Source organism: Fusarium fujikuroi, chromosome FFUJ_chr05 (assembly GCF_900079805.1).
Source record: "Fusarium fujikuroi IMI 58289 draft genome, chromosome FFUJ_chr05".
Taxonomy (NCBI): domain Eukaryota; kingdom Fungi; phylum Ascomycota; class Sordariomycetes; order Hypocreales; family Nectriaceae; genus Fusarium; species Fusarium fujikuroi.
This window is the reverse complement of record NC_036626.1, coordinates 231,027-250,216: the sequence shown is the minus strand read 5'-3', so window position 1 is coordinate 250,216 and position 19,190 is coordinate 231,027. Positions and strand designations below refer to the sequence as shown.

General features: G+C 50.3%; 10 protein-coding genes; 7 read left to right on the top strand and 3 right to left on the bottom strand.

Annotated features, from left to right (window-relative positions):
• Positions 1–561: 561 nt before the first annotated feature.
• Positions 562–2,944, top strand: FFUJ_06801 (probable DUR3-Urea permease; the record flags this gene model as incomplete). XM_023576981.1 has 9 exons in its annotated part: positions 562–667; positions 722–785; positions 839–896; positions 949–1,135; positions 1,184–1,283; positions 1,465–1,702; positions 1,749–1,919; positions 1,972–2,290; positions 2,340–2,944. The coding sequence occupies 9 exons, from the start codon at positions 562–564 to the stop codon at positions 2,942–2,944; spliced, it is 1,848 nt and encodes a 615-aa protein (XP_023430126.1).
• A 991-nt stretch (positions 2,945–3,935) lies between these two features.
• Positions 3,936–6,191, top strand: FFUJ_06800 (uncharacterized protein; the record flags this gene model as incomplete). XM_023576980.1 has 3 exons in its annotated part: positions 3,936–4,186; positions 4,240–5,103; positions 5,156–6,191. The coding sequence occupies 3 exons, from the start codon at positions 3,936–3,938 to the stop codon at positions 6,189–6,191; spliced, it is 2,151 nt and encodes a 716-aa protein (XP_023430125.1).
• A 324-nt stretch (positions 6,192–6,515) lies between these two features.
• On the bottom strand, positions 6,516–7,511 carry FFUJ_06799 (ADH2-Alcohol dehydrogenase II; the record flags this gene model as incomplete). Its single annotated transcript, XM_023576979.1, has 1 exon — positions 6,516–7,511. One exon carries the CDS (start codon positions 7,509–7,511, stop codon positions 6,516–6,518), a length of 996 nt encoding a protein of 331 aa, XP_023430124.1.
• Positions 7,512–7,986: 475 nt separating this feature from the next.
• FFUJ_06798 (related to decarboxylase DEC1) lies at positions 7,987–8,733 on the top strand (the record flags this gene model as incomplete). Its single annotated transcript, XM_023576978.1, has 1 exon — positions 7,987–8,733. One exon carries the CDS (start codon positions 7,987–7,989, stop codon positions 8,731–8,733), a length of 747 nt encoding a protein of 248 aa, XP_023430123.1.
• A 107-nt stretch (positions 8,734–8,840) lies between these two features.
• FFUJ_06797 (uncharacterized protein) lies at positions 8,841–10,732 on the bottom strand (the record flags this gene model as incomplete). XM_023576977.1 has 4 exons in its annotated part: positions 8,841–9,306; positions 9,371–10,074; positions 10,129–10,648; positions 10,692–10,732. The coding sequence occupies 4 exons, from the start codon at positions 10,730–10,732 to the stop codon at positions 8,841–8,843; spliced, it is 1,731 nt and encodes a 576-aa protein (XP_023430122.1).
• Positions 10,733–11,189: 457 nt separating this feature from the next.
• On the bottom strand, positions 11,190–12,338 carry FFUJ_06796 (probable 3-isopropylmalate dehydrogenase beta; the record flags this gene model as incomplete). The annotated part of the gene is made up of 1 exon (XM_023576976.1): positions 11,190–12,338. One exon carries the CDS (start codon positions 12,336–12,338, stop codon positions 11,190–11,192), a length of 1,149 nt encoding a protein of 382 aa, XP_023430121.1.
• Positions 12,339–12,725: 387 nt separating this feature from the next.
• Positions 12,726–13,583, top strand: FFUJ_06795 (related to 3-oxoacyl-(acyl carrier protein) reductase; the record flags this gene model as incomplete). XM_023576975.1 has 3 exons in its annotated part: positions 12,726–13,294; positions 13,347–13,506; positions 13,560–13,583. The coding sequence occupies 3 exons, from the start codon at positions 12,726–12,728 to the stop codon at positions 13,581–13,583; spliced, it is 753 nt and encodes a 250-aa protein (XP_023430120.1).
• A 176-nt stretch (positions 13,584–13,759) lies between these two features.
• Positions 13,760–15,647, top strand: FFUJ_06794 (probable UGA2-succinate semialdehyde dehydrogenase; the record flags this gene model as incomplete). XM_023576974.1 has 3 exons in its annotated part: positions 13,760–13,913; positions 14,058–15,451; positions 15,504–15,647. 3 exons carry the CDS (start codon positions 13,760–13,762, stop codon positions 15,645–15,647), a joined length of 1,692 nt encoding a protein of 563 aa, XP_023430119.1.
• Positions 15,648–15,953: 306 nt separating this feature from the next.
• FFUJ_06793 (uncharacterized protein) lies at positions 15,954–17,165 on the top strand (the record flags this gene model as incomplete). Its single annotated transcript, XM_023576973.1, has 1 exon — positions 15,954–17,165. The coding sequence occupies one exon, from the start codon at positions 15,954–15,956 to the stop codon at positions 17,163–17,165; it is 1,212 nt and encodes a 403-aa protein (XP_023430118.1).
• Positions 17,166–17,843: 678 nt separating this feature from the next.
• Positions 17,844–19,139, top strand: FFUJ_06792 (uncharacterized protein; the record flags this gene model as incomplete). Its single annotated transcript, XM_023576971.1, has 1 exon — positions 17,844–19,139. The coding sequence occupies one exon, from the start codon at positions 17,844–17,846 to the stop codon at positions 19,137–19,139; it is 1,296 nt and encodes a 431-aa protein (XP_023430117.1).
• Between the last annotated feature and the right edge of the window lie 51 nt (positions 19,140–19,190).

The following is a 19,190-nucleotide window of genomic DNA, read 5'->3' as shown; positions in this document are numbered from 1 at the left end:
GGGCTCTGTCACACCTGACCCGCTTCTGTCGACAGGTCTTGCACGAATTAGGCGCAACAAGTTTGTCTTGCATCGTAAGTGGAGTCAATGTCTGTTTCATTTTGCTTTTCTTAAGATCGAGGCTCTAGTCTATAGACCTGCGTCCGACAAAATTCAACGTGTTGAACATATCGATTCAAGATGAGGTGATCGGCGTTAAACCGAATCTGGAAGCCCGGGCGCGAACCCTGTCGATGCGGGTTCCGATTCAATTCCGGGGCAAGATATTGACCACTCAGATCCCTTGAAGCATACAGCGGCTGACTAGTCTTGTATCCTTGATAGATAAGTTCGATATCTCATGCTGTTGATTGCTCGCAGGGACGACACTTGGAGATAGTGTAGCATCACCTTCTCAAGTTTCACAATTTAGCCGTACAAGCGCGCGATTTCGCCATCGCGGCTGATCCTGAGCAATTGACCATGTCAAGGTAAAGGAGAAATCGCATAAAAGGTCCATTTGACCCGTGTTGAGGAGGTAAGCCCTAGTATTCATGCTGCCTCTTTGATATTAACGTCACCATGGACCTCACCTACCGCTCTGACGAGTCTTCTGTAGTCCCCTCACCTCTACCCCAATCAGTCGGATATGGCGTCGTGGTAGCTGCTGGCCTGGCATTTGCCTTTGGTGAGTTTCGCACTTGTGCCAGGGCCAGAAGTGAAGAGGGCTAACTTTGAATAGGCATGATGGGCTTGACCGCGATCCTGAAAAAGACCTTGAATGAAGATAATTCCAAAGTGGAAACGTAGGCAGCTTGGGTGCCTATTGAGTTTACACATACTAACCATAGAATCACAGCTTCATGGTTGCCAACAGAACAGTACGAACCGGTCTAGTCGCATCGGCGGTAGTTTCGGTGCGCCACTCTCGTTCCCTATCGAACGGCGAACATACTGATTTTATGACAGTCATGGCTGTGGAGTACTGCCCTGTTGAGTTGCGTCCTAGTAACTTACAGCTACGGAATCAGCGGGGCGTTTTGGTACGGCGCTGGTTGCTCAACTGTCATCGTCTTCTTCGGATACCTGGGAACCGTTTGCAAGGGACGCGTCCCTGAAGCCCATACTATTCTCGAAGTCATTCGTATCAGATACGGTGAGTCGCTCTGTTTTGGATGTCAATCTGCTATACTAAATCGTGTAGGAACTGTCGCCCACCTAAGCTTCACATTCTTGGCCATCGTGAATAATCTTCTCAACACGATCAACATGATCCTAGGCGCATCGGCAGCCATATCCTTCTTGTAGGGCCCTTTATTCTAAGGGCTTTGGGTACCACTGACATTGTGAAGAACAGGAATGCACATCATGGCATCAACCTTTCTACTTCCTCTTGGTGTCGTTCTCTACACGCTCGTTGGCGGCATCAAAGCAACGTAACATCCCCAGGCATCGCCTCCAATACAGTTGCTGACACCGGTGTAGTTTCCTCACCGACTACATTCACACCTTCGCCATTCTTATTCTGAGCTGTTGGTTAACAGCCAAGGTCATAACGTCAGAATCTGTCGGCTCAATCGGACGTCTTTACGATCTCGTCGTCGCCGCTCAGTCAAACCATGTTGTTGAAGGCAACTATGAGGGCTCGTTACTCACCATGACATCCCAACAGGGTATATACTTCGCCATCATCCTTCTCACCTCCAACTTCGGCGCGGTTGTTGTACGTCAGCCCCTCCCCTTCGGCACGACAAGTCTAACATGATCAGATGGACACGGGGTATTTCCTCAAGGCGTTCGCAGCGTCGCCGAGCGCCGTTGTCCCAGGCTATGTCTTGGGCGGGATCTCTTACTTCAGCATCCCGTGGTCGCTCGGCACGGTCGTGGGCATGGCGTCGCTGGGACTGGAGGCGCTTCCTATCTTCCCTACATACCCGAGAGTCAGTAATTTCTTGTATATTCATTCGCGACGGACTGCTAATGTTGCAACAGCTCATGACTGGCGCCGAAGTCACAAACGGCCTCGCCTTACCTTATGTCGCCGTCGCTGTCGCAGGCAAGGGGGGTGCCGTTGCCGTTCTGCTAATGACTTTCATGGCTGTCACCTCAACTTTGTCAGCACAAATTCTTGCCGTTTCTTCAATCCTGACGTTCGACATATACCGCGTATACTTCAATCAGGAAGCTTCCAACGAGCAGGTGATTCGATGGGGACACATTGGCGTTGTATTCTTTGGAGTCGTCGCTGCGGCTTTCACTGCAATGTTCCATTACATCGGAGTGGACATGGGCTGGACACTCTACATGCTCGGTAAGATCAACAGTCGCGCTAGTTCCGCTGTTTATTAACCGCCCATCAGGAATTCTAACGTGTCCGGGCGTAATTCCGCTTATCTTCACCATAATTTGGCGCAAACAGACTAAGCTCGCCGCTATTAGCTCTGCATTCCTAGGAATGGCAACGGGCCTCGGCGTCTGGCTCGGCTCCGCATACGCCTTTTCCGGAAAAGTAACGGTCGCGTCTACGGGAGGGACCCTACCCTGTATGTATGGCACCGTTGCATCTTTATTCAGCCCATTACTCTACAGCGTGGCTGTTACGTATATACGACCTGATAATTATGACTGGAGCCGTTTCAAGGAACAGAGGCTAGCTGTTGAGCCGGACGAGAGCTCCAGTGCATCAGATACTTCTCAAGGTAAAGGCCCGGAACAGGTCACAGCAACTGAGACGGCGTCAAATGAAACCTTTAACGACAATAACCAACGTAGATGGACTAAATATGCTCTCTGGTGGGCTATTGCTACGTTTCTTGGTCACTGGGTATTGTGGCCATTGCCAATGTACGCAGCGAAATTCATCTTCAGTAAAGAGGCAAGTTTATTATCTTCATTTACCCTAGAGTCGTCCACGTTCTCAAATCCCTTCCCTATTGAGATGCATTGTTCTACTGCTAATGTCTGACCTCCAGTTATTTACCGCATGGATTGTCGTGTCTCTGATCTGGCTCTGGTGGACTCTCATCATGGTCGGGTTCTACCCGATGTGGAACGGTCGCGGTCAGATAGCCGCTGTTACACGAAGCATTTGGAAGTCTCAGTCATGATTCATCAACATTTTCCAGAAAGGCTGGTCCACAATCGATCGATGGCACAGACAAGAAGTAAACTGCAACAAACCCTCCAGAAAACAAAAACAACAAATCACCGGGAACGTATTGGAGGCATTCAACCCACATAACAATAAAATTATTTACTCACACAAAATGCCTCAATTTCTTGCAGATAATTGAATGACATGCCAAGCAAAAGCCCCGAATATGGCGTAGCTGAGCCTCCCTTTGCACTATCGATTCCCTACAACTCCACTTTATGGATCAGATCAAGCTTTTAGTCAAGCTTTGGGGCGAAACATTTCTGACAGATGCAGACTAAACCCCCAATAGTTGCATTCCACAATCGAATTTTACCAGATTAACGTGACAATGCCATCCACTTAGCCTCGCAAATCAGGAGTAGTCCCAGGGGCCTCATGGTTGAACGGCAACGCTAAGGAGGCTTAGCGCCACGTGCCCGTTATTCAATGACATTCCCTTGCATACTTCAGATTCCAATAGCTTGGATCCAGGAACGCTTTTTATGGATGCTTTTCATTGCGGGAGGGCAGTGATAGGCGGGATATCGGCACTGAAGATGTCTTGACTTACTAGTCGTTACTATTGGATACTCGGTGAACTAACCGAAGAGGAATGCTCTAATGTAAGGTACGCTGTTCTAGATGTTTACCACTAACCCAAACAAAACACCAAATACCATTGTCGTATACAATGGATCCCCGAATGTCATTATCTATATATACTCATCAACCTTGACGTTTCTTTTTGCTTTTCATCATCACTCACTCACTCATTCATTCGTTCTTTAGTCATTCTTTAACCATAGTCACTCGTTTCACTATGCGTCTGTCTTCAGGTCTTCTCGCGGCTATTGCCTCGGGTGCTTACGCCCAGAACTTCCCCCGCTTCGCCAACAGCAGCACGGCTGCTCTTGAGTCCAGCACTACCCTCCCCTCCAGCATTGACACCACCACTGGTGCCGCTCCCAGCTCCACCACCTCCCCTGCCGCTTCTCAGTCCGTCGATCTTGGCGACGCCCAGCTTGGTCAGGGTTGCAGCTTCGTCACTGGTCCTGATGGCAAGACTGCCATGTAAGTCATACCCCGACATTTTGCTACAGGAGAATCATCTAACAAGACTACAGTCGTATGGCTGCTGTCGCCAATGGCGTTGCTGAGTTCAGCACTTCTCCCGAGATCACTGAGCTCGAGACCGGAAGCCAGATCCAGATCCGCTTCGACATCAGCGTCAGTGCTGTAGTTGAGGCCCGCAAGCGTGCTTTCGAGGGCTGCACCCTCGATGTCAAGCTCGACGGCGAGACCATCTACTCCGAGCCCCTCGCCGACACCAACGGTGCTGCTGTTGAGCAGGCCAGCAACCCTACTACTCTCAACTCTGACAAGCCCGATATCCAGTTCCTCCAGTCCTGCGGTTCTGAGCCCGTCCAGCTCGATGTCTCCAACCTCGCTGTCGCTTCTGCTACTGATGGTGGCTCTACTGGCCTTCCCACTGGTGCTGCTACCGAGACTGCTACCGGTACCGAGACCGGTACTGAGGTCGCTACTGGCACCAACTCCGAGGGCGCTACCACCAACTCTGAGGGTGAAACTGTGATCCCCACTGGTTCTGAGACTGGCTCTGCTACCGCTACCGGTACCAACTCTGAGGGTGCTACCACCAACTCCGAGGGCGAGACCGTCTTCCCTACTGGCACTGAGACTGGTTCTGCTATTGCTACTGGTACCAACAGCGAGGGTGCCACTACCAACTCCGAGGGCGAGACTGTTGTTCCTACTGGTACTGCCACTGGCACCGAGGCTTCTGCTTCTGCCTCTGCTACTTCCCCCGCTGGCTTCCCCGGTTCCATCGGTGTCTTCACCCTCTTCGGCTGTGTCGGTTCTTCCGCCGGTTTCCCCACCTTCGAGCTTGCCGAGACCAACGCTCAGATGGATCTTGAGCGCTGTGCTTCTCTCTGCACTGGCCGTGCTTACTTCGGTGTTTACGATACGTGAGTCTCATTCTGACCCTTCTGCTGCAGAACATCATACTGACCCTCCTAGTGCTTGCTACTGTGGTGATGAGATTGATGCCGACAACACCAGCCGTGTTGACATCGACCAGTGTGATATCGAGTGCCCTGGCGACAAGGACAACTTCTGTGGTGGTGATACCCGCCGCAACCGTCTCCAGGCCCGTCAAGCTGTTGCCGCTGGCCGTCTTCTGACCGTCTACGTCTCTGCCGCCGGTGCCGGTGCCACTGTCACCGACTCTGTCACTGAGACCGTCACCGACCAGACCACTGTCACCACCACCTTCACCACTGCCATCACCAATGCTGAGACCACCACCACCGCTACCGTCACCGCCGTCCAGATCTGCGTCAACGGAAAGTGCTACAGCCAGGGCTCTGACCGCACCGTCTTCATCTTCATCGAGGTCAACGGCAGCGATTGTGACAACGAGTGGGTCTACATCACTGAGGAGTGCTCTTGCCAGGGCGGTAAACAATACGTCCCCAAGTTCTGCTCCGGTGGAAGCTGTGCCGGCGAGATCGTTTACAAGACCCAGGAGTGCCACGACTGGTGGAACCACGAGACCTTCTTCGTCGCTGCTGACTGCGGCTGCAAGGAGGAAACTGTTATTTACAAGCCTTGGGAGAACAGCTGGGGTACCCCTGATAACTGCAAGGCTGAGTTGGTCCCTGTCTGCTCTGGCCCCCACTGCCCTGTTGTCAAGGTTCCTACCCACGGTGGCTACACTCACCCCGTTACCAACGGCACCTGGACCAACGGTACCGCTCACTGCTCTGGCCCCCACTGCCCCAGCGGCCCTGTCCCTCCCTGCTCTGGCCCTCACTGCCCCAGCACCAAGGTCGTCACCCTTGTCCCTCAGTGCAGCGGACCTAGCTGCCCCGCCAAGCCCACTGGTTCTCAGGAGACTGGCTCTCACTGCAACGGTGTTGACTGCCACGTTGCCACTGCCACTGGCAGCGGCCCTAAGCCCACCGGCACTGTCCCCGCCATCGTCAACGGTGCCGGCAAGCAGGTCGTTGGAGCTGCTACCCTCTTCGCTGCTCTCTTTGCGGCCCTTCTCTAGATGCTAGCATCTCCTTCACCTCTTCTTCTTTCGGGAGCCTTTTAGAATAACGACCTTCCAGTCGAGCTGTTAATTAGACCTTCATTTTGCATGCCTAACCTTGATCTTCCCTTTGTGACTACCGAGTTTTTTGCCCTTATAGACGGTTAGTGTAGCTTTGCCGCTAAGCTCATTATGTGGGACTTTTCAGTTTGATTTGTGTGACTATTGAATGGTGGCGTAGCTGAGCCCAAAAAGTACGCTGTCAGTGTAACAGAGCCGGGAAGCATCGCCTAGATCTTATTTCATGCTATTGAAGCTAGCAAATTGTGCTACGCTACACCATTAATACACTGCCTTGCTTGGGTCCGTCCAAACTCGACCTGCCACAGTTCCCTCTGCCAGCCGCTTGATAGTCTCTGGTATTTCCTCAAAGGCGACCTCTGTAAGCTCTGGCTTGATAGCGCCCCTAGCTAGAAGTCCCAGAACATCTTTCAGGTCCTGCATTGATGCGCCAATGGATCCAACGATGGTGACGCCCTTAAGGATGTACCCCGAACCTGTGTTTGATGGAATCGTGACGTCCGACGACGCAAGACCAACAGTGATGACTTTGCCACCTGGTTTCACAGTCCTGATCGCACTTGACGTGGTTGAAGAGTGGCCGACAAAGTCAACAATAACATCGAATGCTAAGCCAGCATTGGTTGCATCGTCAAGAGACGCAAAGCAGTCCTTCGCCCCATAGCCTTTTGCTTGCGTAAACTTGTCTTCATTGACATCGAATCCATACACGGTGGATCCTTTTAGGCAGGCAAATTGTAAACCATGCATACCCAGCCCGCCCAGACCAACAATACCCATTGTCAATCCGGGCTGAGCGCCGGCTTCACCTACGACCGCGTGGTGAGAAGTCGCCAACGCATCTGTCGCAACAGCAGCTTGTGCGAAAGATATACCGTCAGGTATTTTAACGAGAACTTTCTGTGGCGCGACGACAAATTGGCCATAACCGCCATCGAAGCTCAACCCGACGTATGCGCCGTTGATACGCTCCGAGACAGGGTGCATTAGGAGCGCGAGTGTGACAGCGTCTCCGATCTGAAAGCCAGAAACATTTCGACCGAGATTCTTAATAATCCCCGCGACTTCGTGGCCGAGCACAATTGGCTTTTTGGCGATGTAGTCGTCTCCGTGGCCACTGACGATGTGACAATCTGAGTGACATATTCCTGCGGCCTTGACCTCAATGAGAACACTCTCATCATCTGGCTCCGGGACAGGCAAGTCTTTCAGTTGAAGACCAGAGGCGGGATTATCATAGGAAAAGGCTTTCATCATATTGTGAGCGGCAAAAGAAACAGCTTAGAAATGCAAGTATATCATTGTCGAGTTGCACCGGTAGCTTATTGGCCTTAAGTACTAATCCCGGCAAAACATCTCTGGGGAATACTGGACGAAAGATTATTCACACTATTTTCTGAGGCTGGCTTTCAGGAACCTCATTGGTCTCAATGTGGCGGAATGGCGATCCGCGGAGTACCGGACATGTCTGTCACTTGGTGATGGACTACTGTGGAGCACCTAGGCCCGGGGAGTACCGGACATGTTAGACCTGGCATTGACACGGGCCCGGGCTCGGGGCCATGTACTAGCCCGAGCACGACACCGTATGACTGTAAGTAAGACTGGCCTTCTATCACGAAGTTGACGTAAAATGGTTGATCTCGCAGATGTGCCAAAATTAAAATCGTCAAGTTAATGACCTGAGAAACAAGCTCATTACTGAATTCCTCCACCTCCAACTTCAATCACCATGGTTTTCGGATCACTCTCTGTGCAAGACGACAGGGCCATTCCCGTTTTCGCACCACCATACGTCTCCCAAGAACCGTTCCACTTCAGCAACATGACTATCGTCTCCATCTCTTACCGCGTTCAAGCCTCGCAGATTCAACACCTTGTACCCCAGGAACTCGAACTGGAAGACCAACCAATCATGACTTCCTTATTTATCCACTATGGCACTTCTACCGTGGGCGAATACAACGAATACGTCCATACCGTGCGAGTCAAGTATAACAACGACATATACGACTATTCACTAGTTCTACTTCTCGACAATGACAGCGCCATTTTCGCTGGGAGAGAAATCTTTGGCTATCCCAAGATCTTTGGAAAAGTCAATTTTCACCCGTCAGCTGGGTCGAGAGTCATGATGGGAAACGCAGAACGTCCTGCAGGACGGTCTCTGATTGAGTTTGAGTTTGCGCCAAAGGCGCTTTTTGATGTTCCACTGGGAGAAGCGACTCCGCCCAAGGTGCTGAATCTGCGCGTCATCCCGAGTACAGACCAAGCTGAGCCTGCGTTGAGGGAATTTGTGGCTGTTGATATGCAGTTTGAGTTTAGTGAGAGATGGAGTGGAGAAGGAAGTCTCAAGTTTAACAAAGGATTTGCGTCGACTCCATGGGCTGATCTGGATGTTGTTTCGTACATTGGTTCTTGGATGGGGAAGAGCAAGGTGGTCCTTGGTAACAAAGTTGATCGCTTCCCTCTTAGATAACTAAACAATATCTTCTAGTCCAACTGTCCATGATCGTTTCGACTATCTCAAGTGCCCCATGTGCCTTGTTCCTTCACATGGCTCCGACGGCCGATTGATTGCAGGTCTTAAAGGAGCGAGCGTTCAACAGACGACATAACAGCTTCCAAGACGTCCGCACAACGCTCAGCCATGGCAGCCTCGTCTTCCCAATATCGAATCTTCTTGATCAATCCCTTAATACCGCCACGCCAGTCCATCTCATGAACAGCATGCACTTTCCTAGACTTGACGATTGCCATGATGCAGAGAGCAGAGGCTGTTGATGTCCTGAAATGATAATACGTTATGTGGTTTCGATAGTGCAGGTATCCAATTGTAATGGCGAGAAAATGACAAGAGAGACCTTTCTCAACGAAGGGACTAATCTCAACCTGTTCTCTTTCACTCATGGTCGAGTGGGCGGCATGGTACAGGAATGGCCGATAAATGAGACACTTGAGTTCCAGAATTCTAGCGTAGAGTAGCAGAGCTAGTTTGTTGGTAGGTAGTTCGCCCATGGTAATTTGAGCCATAAGAGGCATCGTCTGAGCCCTACTCCATGTTAGCGTCATGACATGGGGCTGGAATACCAGAGATGGAAACGAGGCAAGCTCACCAGTTGTCTAACTGGTCCTCAATCTGTGACACGGCTGAAATAAGTGATTCTATACTGAGAGACCCTGAAGTCCCCCAGCCCTTCCCATCGCGGTACAATAAGTTGAATGCACGGTTATTAAACCTCCTGAGCGTTATCTCAGTAAGGTAATAGTACCAACTCTCCTCCTGGACACTGCCAAGGTCTTCGGTAGAGTTTTCCCCCGGCGGTCGAAATATTGCCCTTGTCTGTTGAGAATGACGCCCGTTTATCTCAGGGGGAGTAGGTAGCTCAGACCCAGCATCAAGTAGATCCTTCAGAACAGTTTGGGGAAGATGTAGATCGAGACCAAGCTCGACTTGGGATTTTAGACAGCTCCAGTAAAGACTTCGAGCTAGTCGCCTCAAGTGCACGGGCTGCGAGTCTTGACGCGACAAATAGGTCCAGTAAACATAGAAAGTACTGGCAACATGCTCGAACTGGGACCAGGCACGTAGGGGAGCGAGAGTGAACATGTAGTATACTCCGGCGAAGAAGTGACACTGAGCAGCCAGAAGACTTTGATCCAGCAAGCCCAGTCTTTGTCTAGCAAGATCAAAGTAAGCACTCGCCATTTCTAACTCTTCACCTTGTGATTCGATGGAGGATGCGGCTGATGGTCCCGATGGCGAAGTCACCATGGCATCGTAAGGTTTTGCTATGCATCCCAGGGCACAGGCGATGAGCTGGGAGATGTGTCAGTATATCCTATTTGTCTGAGGGTTCTTTGTTTCACGGACCACGATGCATGACTCTCCATCCCATGTGATGCCGGTTTCTGAAATGCGCAAACTGTGCGAGTAGATCTCATCAACGTCGAGAATAGGGTTCACAGGATGAACGTGCTGCAAGAACTTCCGTACGAGCCTCGGTATTTCTTTCTCATCCACTGCGATAGGCGTCTGTTCCGCATTGAAGGCCGGAGAATTGTCTGTTCGACAGGTCAAAGAAGCACGGCCACATCCAGCTTTTGTATCCGATAGAGCCTCGAGAATATGACTTGGAGCAACGATCCCCGCCAGAATAGGCCATTCAAGAACAGACTCGACGCTTAATATCCCAGTGGGGGCGGTAACATCGTCAGAGCTCAAACCCTGGCTATCCGAGAACGCGTTAACACCTGCTACGACACGCGAAGCCGGGCTTGCGGTATTTTTCAAGGCTGTCTCAACACTGGCCTTGATTATACCTGGAATATCTCCAACGCTCTCGAGGACTTGGTTCAGACGTTGGAGGATGGCAATACTGGCAGGGTCAAAACTAAAGGGCGTCGGTCAGCGAGGGTAGGTTAGCAAATTCTCACAGGGGCCTCGCACGATGAATGATCCTCCTCAGAGCCTTCATAGGTACAAGTAGACTGGGATGCCACACACGATCCACAAACTGGCCGGACGTTATTGCACTTGACTTTCTTTACGCGACATATGCGACAGGCCGCGATGGCACGCTTGCGAGAATATGTTACGTCGGGTCTTTGGCGGTCAATCCGGCGTCTCTTGGGTCTGGCAGCGTCGCTTTTTTGTCCCGTCTCGTGTTGAGGCAGCTTTGATCTAGCCATTTAAGTTATTGTTGACTTGAGAATGTCTATCAGCAGGTGTTGGTAGCAATTGTAATCTTTCAATTTGAACATCCGGAATTGAGTTGGGGTAAATATCGTGGGCCGTGGTCCGTGCCTCGGCACTTGATCTGGTCTGCCTAGCACGAGTCACAATTATTCGGGTCAAGTTTACAGGTTTTAATTTAACAATGCTGTTATTCTCAAGTCTCCAAGTTCACCGTGGTTTTCCTGTGAAAACTCGTACTAATTCTTCAACAAATCTTTCAGGACCTTACAAACCGCATCTCCAACCTCGCTGCACTTTGCACTACCCCCAAGATCCTTTGTCCTAATCTCTAGCCCACCGCCCTCCTTGGTATCTAGAACCTTGGAAACAGACTGCTCAATCGCATCGGCCTCTTTCTCTAGCAAAAACGAGTATCGTAACATCATCGCTAGACTCAAGATCTGCGCTACAGGATTGGCGAGGTTCTTGCCCGAGATATCAGGCGCACTTCCGTGAACAGGCTCATAAATGCCCTTGCAAGATCCCTCACCTGGAACGCCGGCGAGACTTGCGCTGGGGAGGACACCGAGAGTGCCTGTGATGCCACCGGAGATGTCGGAGAGCACGTCGCCGAATGTGTTGTCAGTGTGAATGACGCTGTTGTTGAAGCGCTTGGGATCAAGGACCATTAACATGGCGAGACTATCAGCGAGCTGATGGCGAAGATCAATATCTGTGAGTTCCTTGTTGAAGATGTCTGTAGTTGCACGCCTCCAGAGACGGCCACTCGCAAGGACGTTGGCCTTGTCTGCACTCCAAACCACAGGTTTACTACCATCATTCGCCTTCCCACTGCTCGCATGCAAGATCCTCGCAACAGCTGCACTCACACGAGCCAATCTCTCAACCTCAGGTCGTGAATAGATCCAAAGATCAGACGCTTCATCTTCACTCTCTTCCTTCTTGCCAAAGTAAGCACCGCCGCAATTCTCCCGAACAACAATGAACTTTGTCCCGGCTACAAGCTCAGCTTTAATAGGCGATGCGCTAACTAGCGATGGAACGAGGATCTCGCAAGGACGCAGGTTGGCGAAGGCATCGAGACGTTGACGCAGCTTCAAGAGTCCTGACTCGGGAGTTGGTTCTACGCCTGCCCATTCTGGACCGCCGATGCTGCCGAAGAGGACGGCGTCGCTGGCTAGGGCTTTTTCGAGGACGGCGTCTGTGACGGGAGTGCCGTGCTTGTCGATACTGCATCCGCCGACAATATCTGTGTCTCGCTCAAACCGGATGTCTGGGCGGCTTGCTTCAATTATGTCGAGGACTTTGAGGGCCTCGGCCATGATTTCAGGACCGACATGGTCGCCGGGGAGAATGAGGACGCGAAATACTTTGTTCTCTGACATGATTGAAGTCGATGTGATGGGATGAGTGGTGAGATAGTGAGAGGGTCAGAAGAGGACTGGAGACTACAAGATAATGAAAAACAGTCTGGTATTCGGTCTCCCGATCTCGGACTGATAGTTACACCTGTTGGTGGTTAACGCCGATGATGAATGCAGCCAAGACTTTTTTATTCCTGTGACTGCTAAATTACCCCGCACTCTCACTAGTTCTGGCCCCCGTATTCATTGGTTTCCTCTTCTGGAAGGGAGTGAAACGGAGTCTCCCACCCAAGTCACTAAAACGTGGGGAAGCCAATCGCCACATAAAATACAAGCCAAGCGAGACAACACTCTCCTTCTCACTCAATCTACACGCTCAACCCTTATCAAATTCTCATATTCATCATCATGTCAGGCCGTCTCCAAGGAAAGACCGCAATCGTCACTGGCGGCGCATCAGGCTTCGGCAAAGGCATCGCCACAAAATTCATCTCCGAAGGCGCCAACGTCATAATCACCGACCTCAACGAACAACAAGGCCAAGCCGTCGCTCAAGAACTATCCTGCTCTTTTACCCGCGCCGACGTGACCAACCCAGATGACTGGGGTCGTGTTCTTGAGTTTGCTATTGAGAAGTACAAACAGCTCGATATTGTCGTCAACAATGCTGGCGCAGCTTACTCCAAGAAGCCAACTGAGGAGGTCACGCCCAAGGACTTTGACCTCGTAATGAATGTCAATGTCAAGAGCGTTTACTACTCTACTAACGTGCTGGTGCCGTACTTCTTGAAGGAGGGCAGGCCAGGGTGTTTTATCCAGGTTGCGAGCACGGCGGGGATTAGGCCGAGACCTGAGTTGACGTGGTACAATGCTTCCAAAGCGGCTGTTATTAATGCTACCAAGACGATGGCTGTTGAGTATGGACCTAAGCAGATTCGGTTCAACTCTGTTTCTCCTGTTGTTGGAAGCACTGGCATGTGAGTTATTCCCTTGCGCCTGGCTATGAGAACATTCTAATTGACTTGAAAGGACACATCTGTTTATCGGCAAGCCGGATACGGAGGAGAACAGAAAGGGCTTCGTTTCTACAATTCCAATGGGCAGACCTTCGACACCCAGCGATATCGCCAATGCTTGCTGCTACTTAGCTAGTGATGAAGCATCTTTCATTACTGGTGTTGATCTGGAGGTATGGCCTCTGATTTTGGAATACGATATACTGATACTAACAAAACATTACAGGTTGATGGAGGTCGCTGTGTATAAGCTTAGGAAGAGGGTCAAGGCCGTTTGTTACTATTCTTTCAGTTTTAATAAAAATAAATATGTCATCAATTGCATGTTTCATCGTCTTCAAGATTTCTCGAGCTCGTTAAGCCTATCATTCCTAATTGCATTCCTGGACCATATGGAGTGATTTACTGGCTGGTTCTTCGTCCAGGATGGCCCTCAGTAAGGTGGATAGCGCTGCGTTTGTCAACTCGAGGTACACGCATCCCGAATTAGATTCCCTTCCTAATTGGACATTAGTGTCTTATGTTCCTGTGATGCTTCAGCGCGGGGTAAAAGCGGACCTTGCCATGGTCCCTGTGACGGGTCGGTCGGTACCTGAACCGGAAGGATAGCATCGGCCGATTGACGGACCAAGAAACTAAGTCCGATGATCTATCATATGAGGCACACATCAGCATCCATCCCAATCCGTATTCGCCTATCATCGCATATCTCTCTTCTCCCCAGAATCTCATTTCGCCTCCTTCATACCACCATACATCATCATGGGAAGCTCACATCATCTCCCCTTCAGCCTCACAGACGATTCCCTCTTTCGTCCCAAATCTCTCATCAATGGGGAATTCCTCTCCTCAAAAGAAGGCAAGACCTTCAACGTCATCGACCCAGGAACCGGCCTGACATGGGCATCATGCCCAGACTGCACAGCATCCGACGTCGATGCAGCAGTGAAGTCGTCCTATGAAGCCTTCAAAAGCTACTCAAAGACAACACCGCGCTTCCGCGCTCAAACCATTATGAAATGGTATAATCTGATGGTTGCCGCACGAGAGGATTTAGCTCATATTCTTGTTCATGAGACTGGCAAGCCCTTAGAAGAGGCCCGCGGCGAAATCGACTATGCGCTTACGTTCGTCTGGTGGTTCTCCGGTGAGGCAGACAGAGCGCATGGGTCTTCAATTACCTGCGCTATTCCTGGTCGACGCGCCATGACGATCAAACAGCCCATCGGTGTTGCAGCTGCTCTTGTTCCATGGAATTTCCCCATCGCTCTAGCATTGCGCAAAGCAGCTGCTGCCCTCGCTGCGGGTTGCACAATGGTCATCAAGCCATCGCCCGAGACACCTCTCACAGCAGTTTCAGTCGCTTATCTAGCGTTGAAAGCAGGCTTTCCCCCCGGTGCCCTCAACGTGGTTACAACGTCTCTCGAGAATACACCGGCAGTCGCTGAAGCGCTTTGTCTCAATCCGCTTGTGAAGAAGGTGAGCTTCACCGGTAGCACGAGAGTTGGTAAGATCATCGCCAGTTTGTGTGCCCAGAACCTTAAGAAGACAACGTTTGAGCTCGGCGGGAACTGCCCCTTCATCGTGTTCGATGACGCCAATGTCGATCAGGCCATGAACCAGCTCATGGCTCTGAAGTGGAGGCACGCGGGTCAAGCTTGCGTCACGTCAAACCGAGTGTTTGTTCAGAGCAATATCTACGACTCTTTTGTTGAGAGACTTGTGTCTGAAACTCGGACGCTGAAGCTAGGTCATGGTATGATGGAAGGTGTCACGTTGGGCGCGTTGACGACTACACGGGGTCTCGAGAAGGCGGAGGAGTTATACGAAGATGCTGTCAGCAAGGGAGCAAAGGCTGTCCTTGGAACAGGGAAACGTTACGAAGGGGAGGGATATTTCATGGAACCAACTATCTTGACCGAAATGAACGACGAAATGCTCATGACGCACGAGGAGATTTTTGCTCCCCTCCTTGGCGTCTACCGCTTCGAGTCAGAAGAGGAGGTTGTCCAAAGAGCAAACGACACTCCTTATGGCTTAGCGAGCTATGTGTTTACCAAGAACGTAGATAGGTTGTGGAGAATGTTTGAGAACCTCGATGCTGGAATGATTGGACTGGTAAGTCGATCTCCTAAAGTTGTTGGTAAAGAGAAGCTAACTTTTGGTGTAGAATGCAGGCAATAGCTCATCAGCTGAAGCGCCTTTTGGAGGAATCAAGGATAGTGGACATGGAAAAGAGAGTGGTAAGGATGTTGCGATTGATGAGTTCTTGATCACCAAGACGGGCACCATGACTGTTGAGGGGCAATATTGAGCTCTGTAATTGAATCTGGAACTCCCAAATATCGACTAAATTTTCTCCCCCTTTTTGGTGCATTTCTATCAAGAGTCTGCTTATTTGCTTGTTGTAGTCTCATGTATCTAAGCCAGCAGCTCTGATCCGCGGGGACTCCAGCGAAAGTCTCCGCAGCGATATGTCGGAAAATACTTTTGCCGATCGAGCTTGGAATTTTTTACTTTTTCGTAAATGTTCGCTTAGCAACAACCCTGTGCCATTCACCCAAGCTCGTGCCGGATTACTTTTAAAATCGTCAAAATCTCCATACATTAGGGATCTACCATGAAGAAGTTCAAGCGCAGTGCACAATCGCAACCAAAGCATGGCAAGCCGCAGTCAAGCGGTGCATCCAAAGCGCCAGTTGCACCACCAGTCCGCCGTCCGGGATGGACTGGACCAAGCTATTTACACAAACCCGCCAAAAAGACGCCTACACCTGTAAAGGATACTACTAGCTCAACTGAACAGATCCAGAGTCTATCTGTTAAGCATCAACAACTCATTCTTGACACAATCAGAACGACATTTCCTGCCGTCGATGAGTTCAGTGCATTGAAACCAGTGTTGCGCGAGATCAGGGAAGCTCTTGAGCAAAAGGACTACAGCAAAGCTTTCGGGAGCCAAGAGTTCTTGGAGGCTTATACGATCCGTTGGAGCCCTAGTAGAGCTCTGACGATGGGAAATGTGTTGGCGTGGATTTGCAGTGAGATGAGCGAGACTGCATGGGCCCAACAATTCCTTCACAATGAGCAGAAGCCTTCCAAGATCGTGTGCTTTGGACGAGGAGGATCCGACTTGTTAGCGTGCGTGGCATTGTTAAAACACTCTCATGAAAACAAGCTCGACGAAATTCCCCGGTCAGAGTCATCTTCTACTGATAACGACGACAGTGCTATGGTTGATGTCAACCTCATCGATAGGCACGATTGGTCAGGCATTGTCACAAAACTACAACATACTCTCACACATCCTCCTCCCCTTTCCAAATATGCAACAGCCAAGGCGCGCGCTTCAAACATTTCTGCCATCCCATCTCAAGTCTTAGATTTATCAGTCAACTGCCTCAACATCCTCGAAAGCGACAGCACAACTCTACGCACGACGATTGGGCCCAACCCGGCACTAATCACTCTCTTCTTCACACTCCACGAATTTTACTCGATCTCAATATCCAAAACTACAGCTTTCTTGATGAGAGTGACTGAGATAGCGCCTAAAGGGAGTCTATTGCTTATTGTAGATAGCCCCGGGGCTGATGTCGTGCTGCCTGGTAGCAGTGAAAAGGGAGAGGAAAAGAAATACCCACTTGAGTGGCTTCTTTACCAAGCTCTCCTACCGCCCAAGAGCATAAGTTCAGAAGAGGAGAAACAACCGGCTTGGACGAAACTTATTGAAAGTGGCCATGAGAAGGAGTATAAGTTGCCGGCAGGTCTGAGATTTCCGGGAAGTCTAGAGAATACCAGGTTCCAGGTGCACCTATTAGAGCGTTTATAGCGAAGCGTTGATAATGAGAAGTTTATCTTGCAACTTTTATTCCGAAATAAAATTGCCAAGCAAGTTGAGGTCTTCATATATTTTGGCCCTACGTCCGTGTTGATGACTTGTCGCTCTCAACCACAAGATTGTGCGACATTGTTTCCAAAAGTACTATAGGCGAAAGAGGTGGATAAAAAGGATACACTACCTTGCAACAAATAGAATAGAGTTTCCAGAATGAGATTATATTATTTAAGCTGATCATCTTTTGAAACGTATTCTTGCATGTGGTTAATCATTGCAGAGACTTAGCTCGTGAATTGGCTTATCTAGGGTATGCGGGAGGGTGAATGCTGGAATCGGATTAGCATGAGAGTGGGTGTAAGAGACTATTCCCGTCGCTATACCCGAGCATTGCGATAACGCTTTCGTTCTTGTGATAAGACGAGTCGTTCAGCGGAGCGTGCCACCCCCGCAAGCGTCTCCGGTCCTGCACCAGACCAAACAAGGAAAGCAACCAAATCTTTAGTCCAGTTCGCGCTATCTACACGAGTCAATGGCCAGAAATGCATGATAAGCAGATCCAACTTTAATCCTGCATCATTGCATTGCGTTGTATCCTCCATCTCCATTTCTGCCCCATAATCCACCTCATTCGGAAAGCAATCTATCACCCTCATCGTCAACTCTCTCGTAATGCCTCGGTCAAAGACCAGCAATTTCCCCAGGGGCAAGCCACGTGGTATACGCCGAGATCGGGACTGTCAGACCTGCAAAGCCCGGGGCGTCAAGTGCGATCTCAACAGACCGCGCTGCCGGCCCTGCGTCGAATCAGGCTACGCATGCGGAGATTATCCACAGAGAGTCGTATGGGCAGCGAATCCGACGCCGAAGCCGAGCAGGGCTGAGAATAGAAGTGCTGTGATTGAAAAGTCGCTTGCGACGGACCAGCATGAGGTTGTGGAGCATTTGTTGGCGTTCGGGAGTAGTTTGAAGACTGCGAGGTTGGCGACGAATGATGATGTTTGTGTGGATCAGGGTCTGGGGCTTATTGATCAGGTTGATTACTTTCTCAGGGCGAGGATTAGTAAGAGGAGGGGATCAACGACTGATTCTGTCCTACCAACTTCACCGTCATCATTATCATCCGGAGAAGGGACGCAAGATGAGGATACGCTCATGTGGCATCGGCTCGCAGCTCTCAAGAGTCTAAGTGAGGCTTTGAACACTGCCGATCCAGCTGCCTTTCTGGGTATAGCCGTCTTTGCTTTCTTCGAGGTCGTGTCAGACGGTGTCTTTGGCGAATGGGACTGTCATCTACGTGGAGCCCGCTCGTTACTAGATTGCCATTGCAGCAACAGTGAAGAGTTCCAGCAATTATCAAGGCGCTTTACTGGTCTCGAAGAGATTGTCGCCTACTTCGCCTGGTGGGATACCATTGGAGCCCTGGTCAGACAGTCCACCAGCAACACCAAGAGCGGCCTCATCTTTGACGACTGGCATCGAAGTTCGCTTGGCCAAGACTTCTTCGACAGAGTTGGATGTCCAGCAGAGACATTCTGGCTATTCGTTTCTCTGGTTCAAAGCAAAGACTGCACCAATTCATCAGAGAGCCTCACTCGGGCAATGGGTCAGCTTCTGAAGCTCGGAATGGATAAGACAGAGAAAGGGAAATGCAGTGATATCTATCGCTGCGCCGCTGTGATAGCTGTCCTCACAACCCAAGACTCCAATAAAGAGACGTCTTCTGAGGTAACGCTGGAGTTTGCCGTGGATAGGATCTGCCATATCATTGAATCAGCTTGCTCAAGATCCCGATACTATCCACACATGGCTACGCCTGCATACCTCGCAGGAATGAGAGCAACTACTTCTGCGCAATGCAAGATTTTGGGGACATACTGGAGGAACTGTGAGATGGGAGATATTCCACGATACTCTGGGGCTCACATGCAATGTGAAGAGAGATGGAGGGAAAAGGGCCTAATTTAATGGAACACAATAAAGAAATAGATCTTAATGAACAAAGTGCGTATTGTTTAT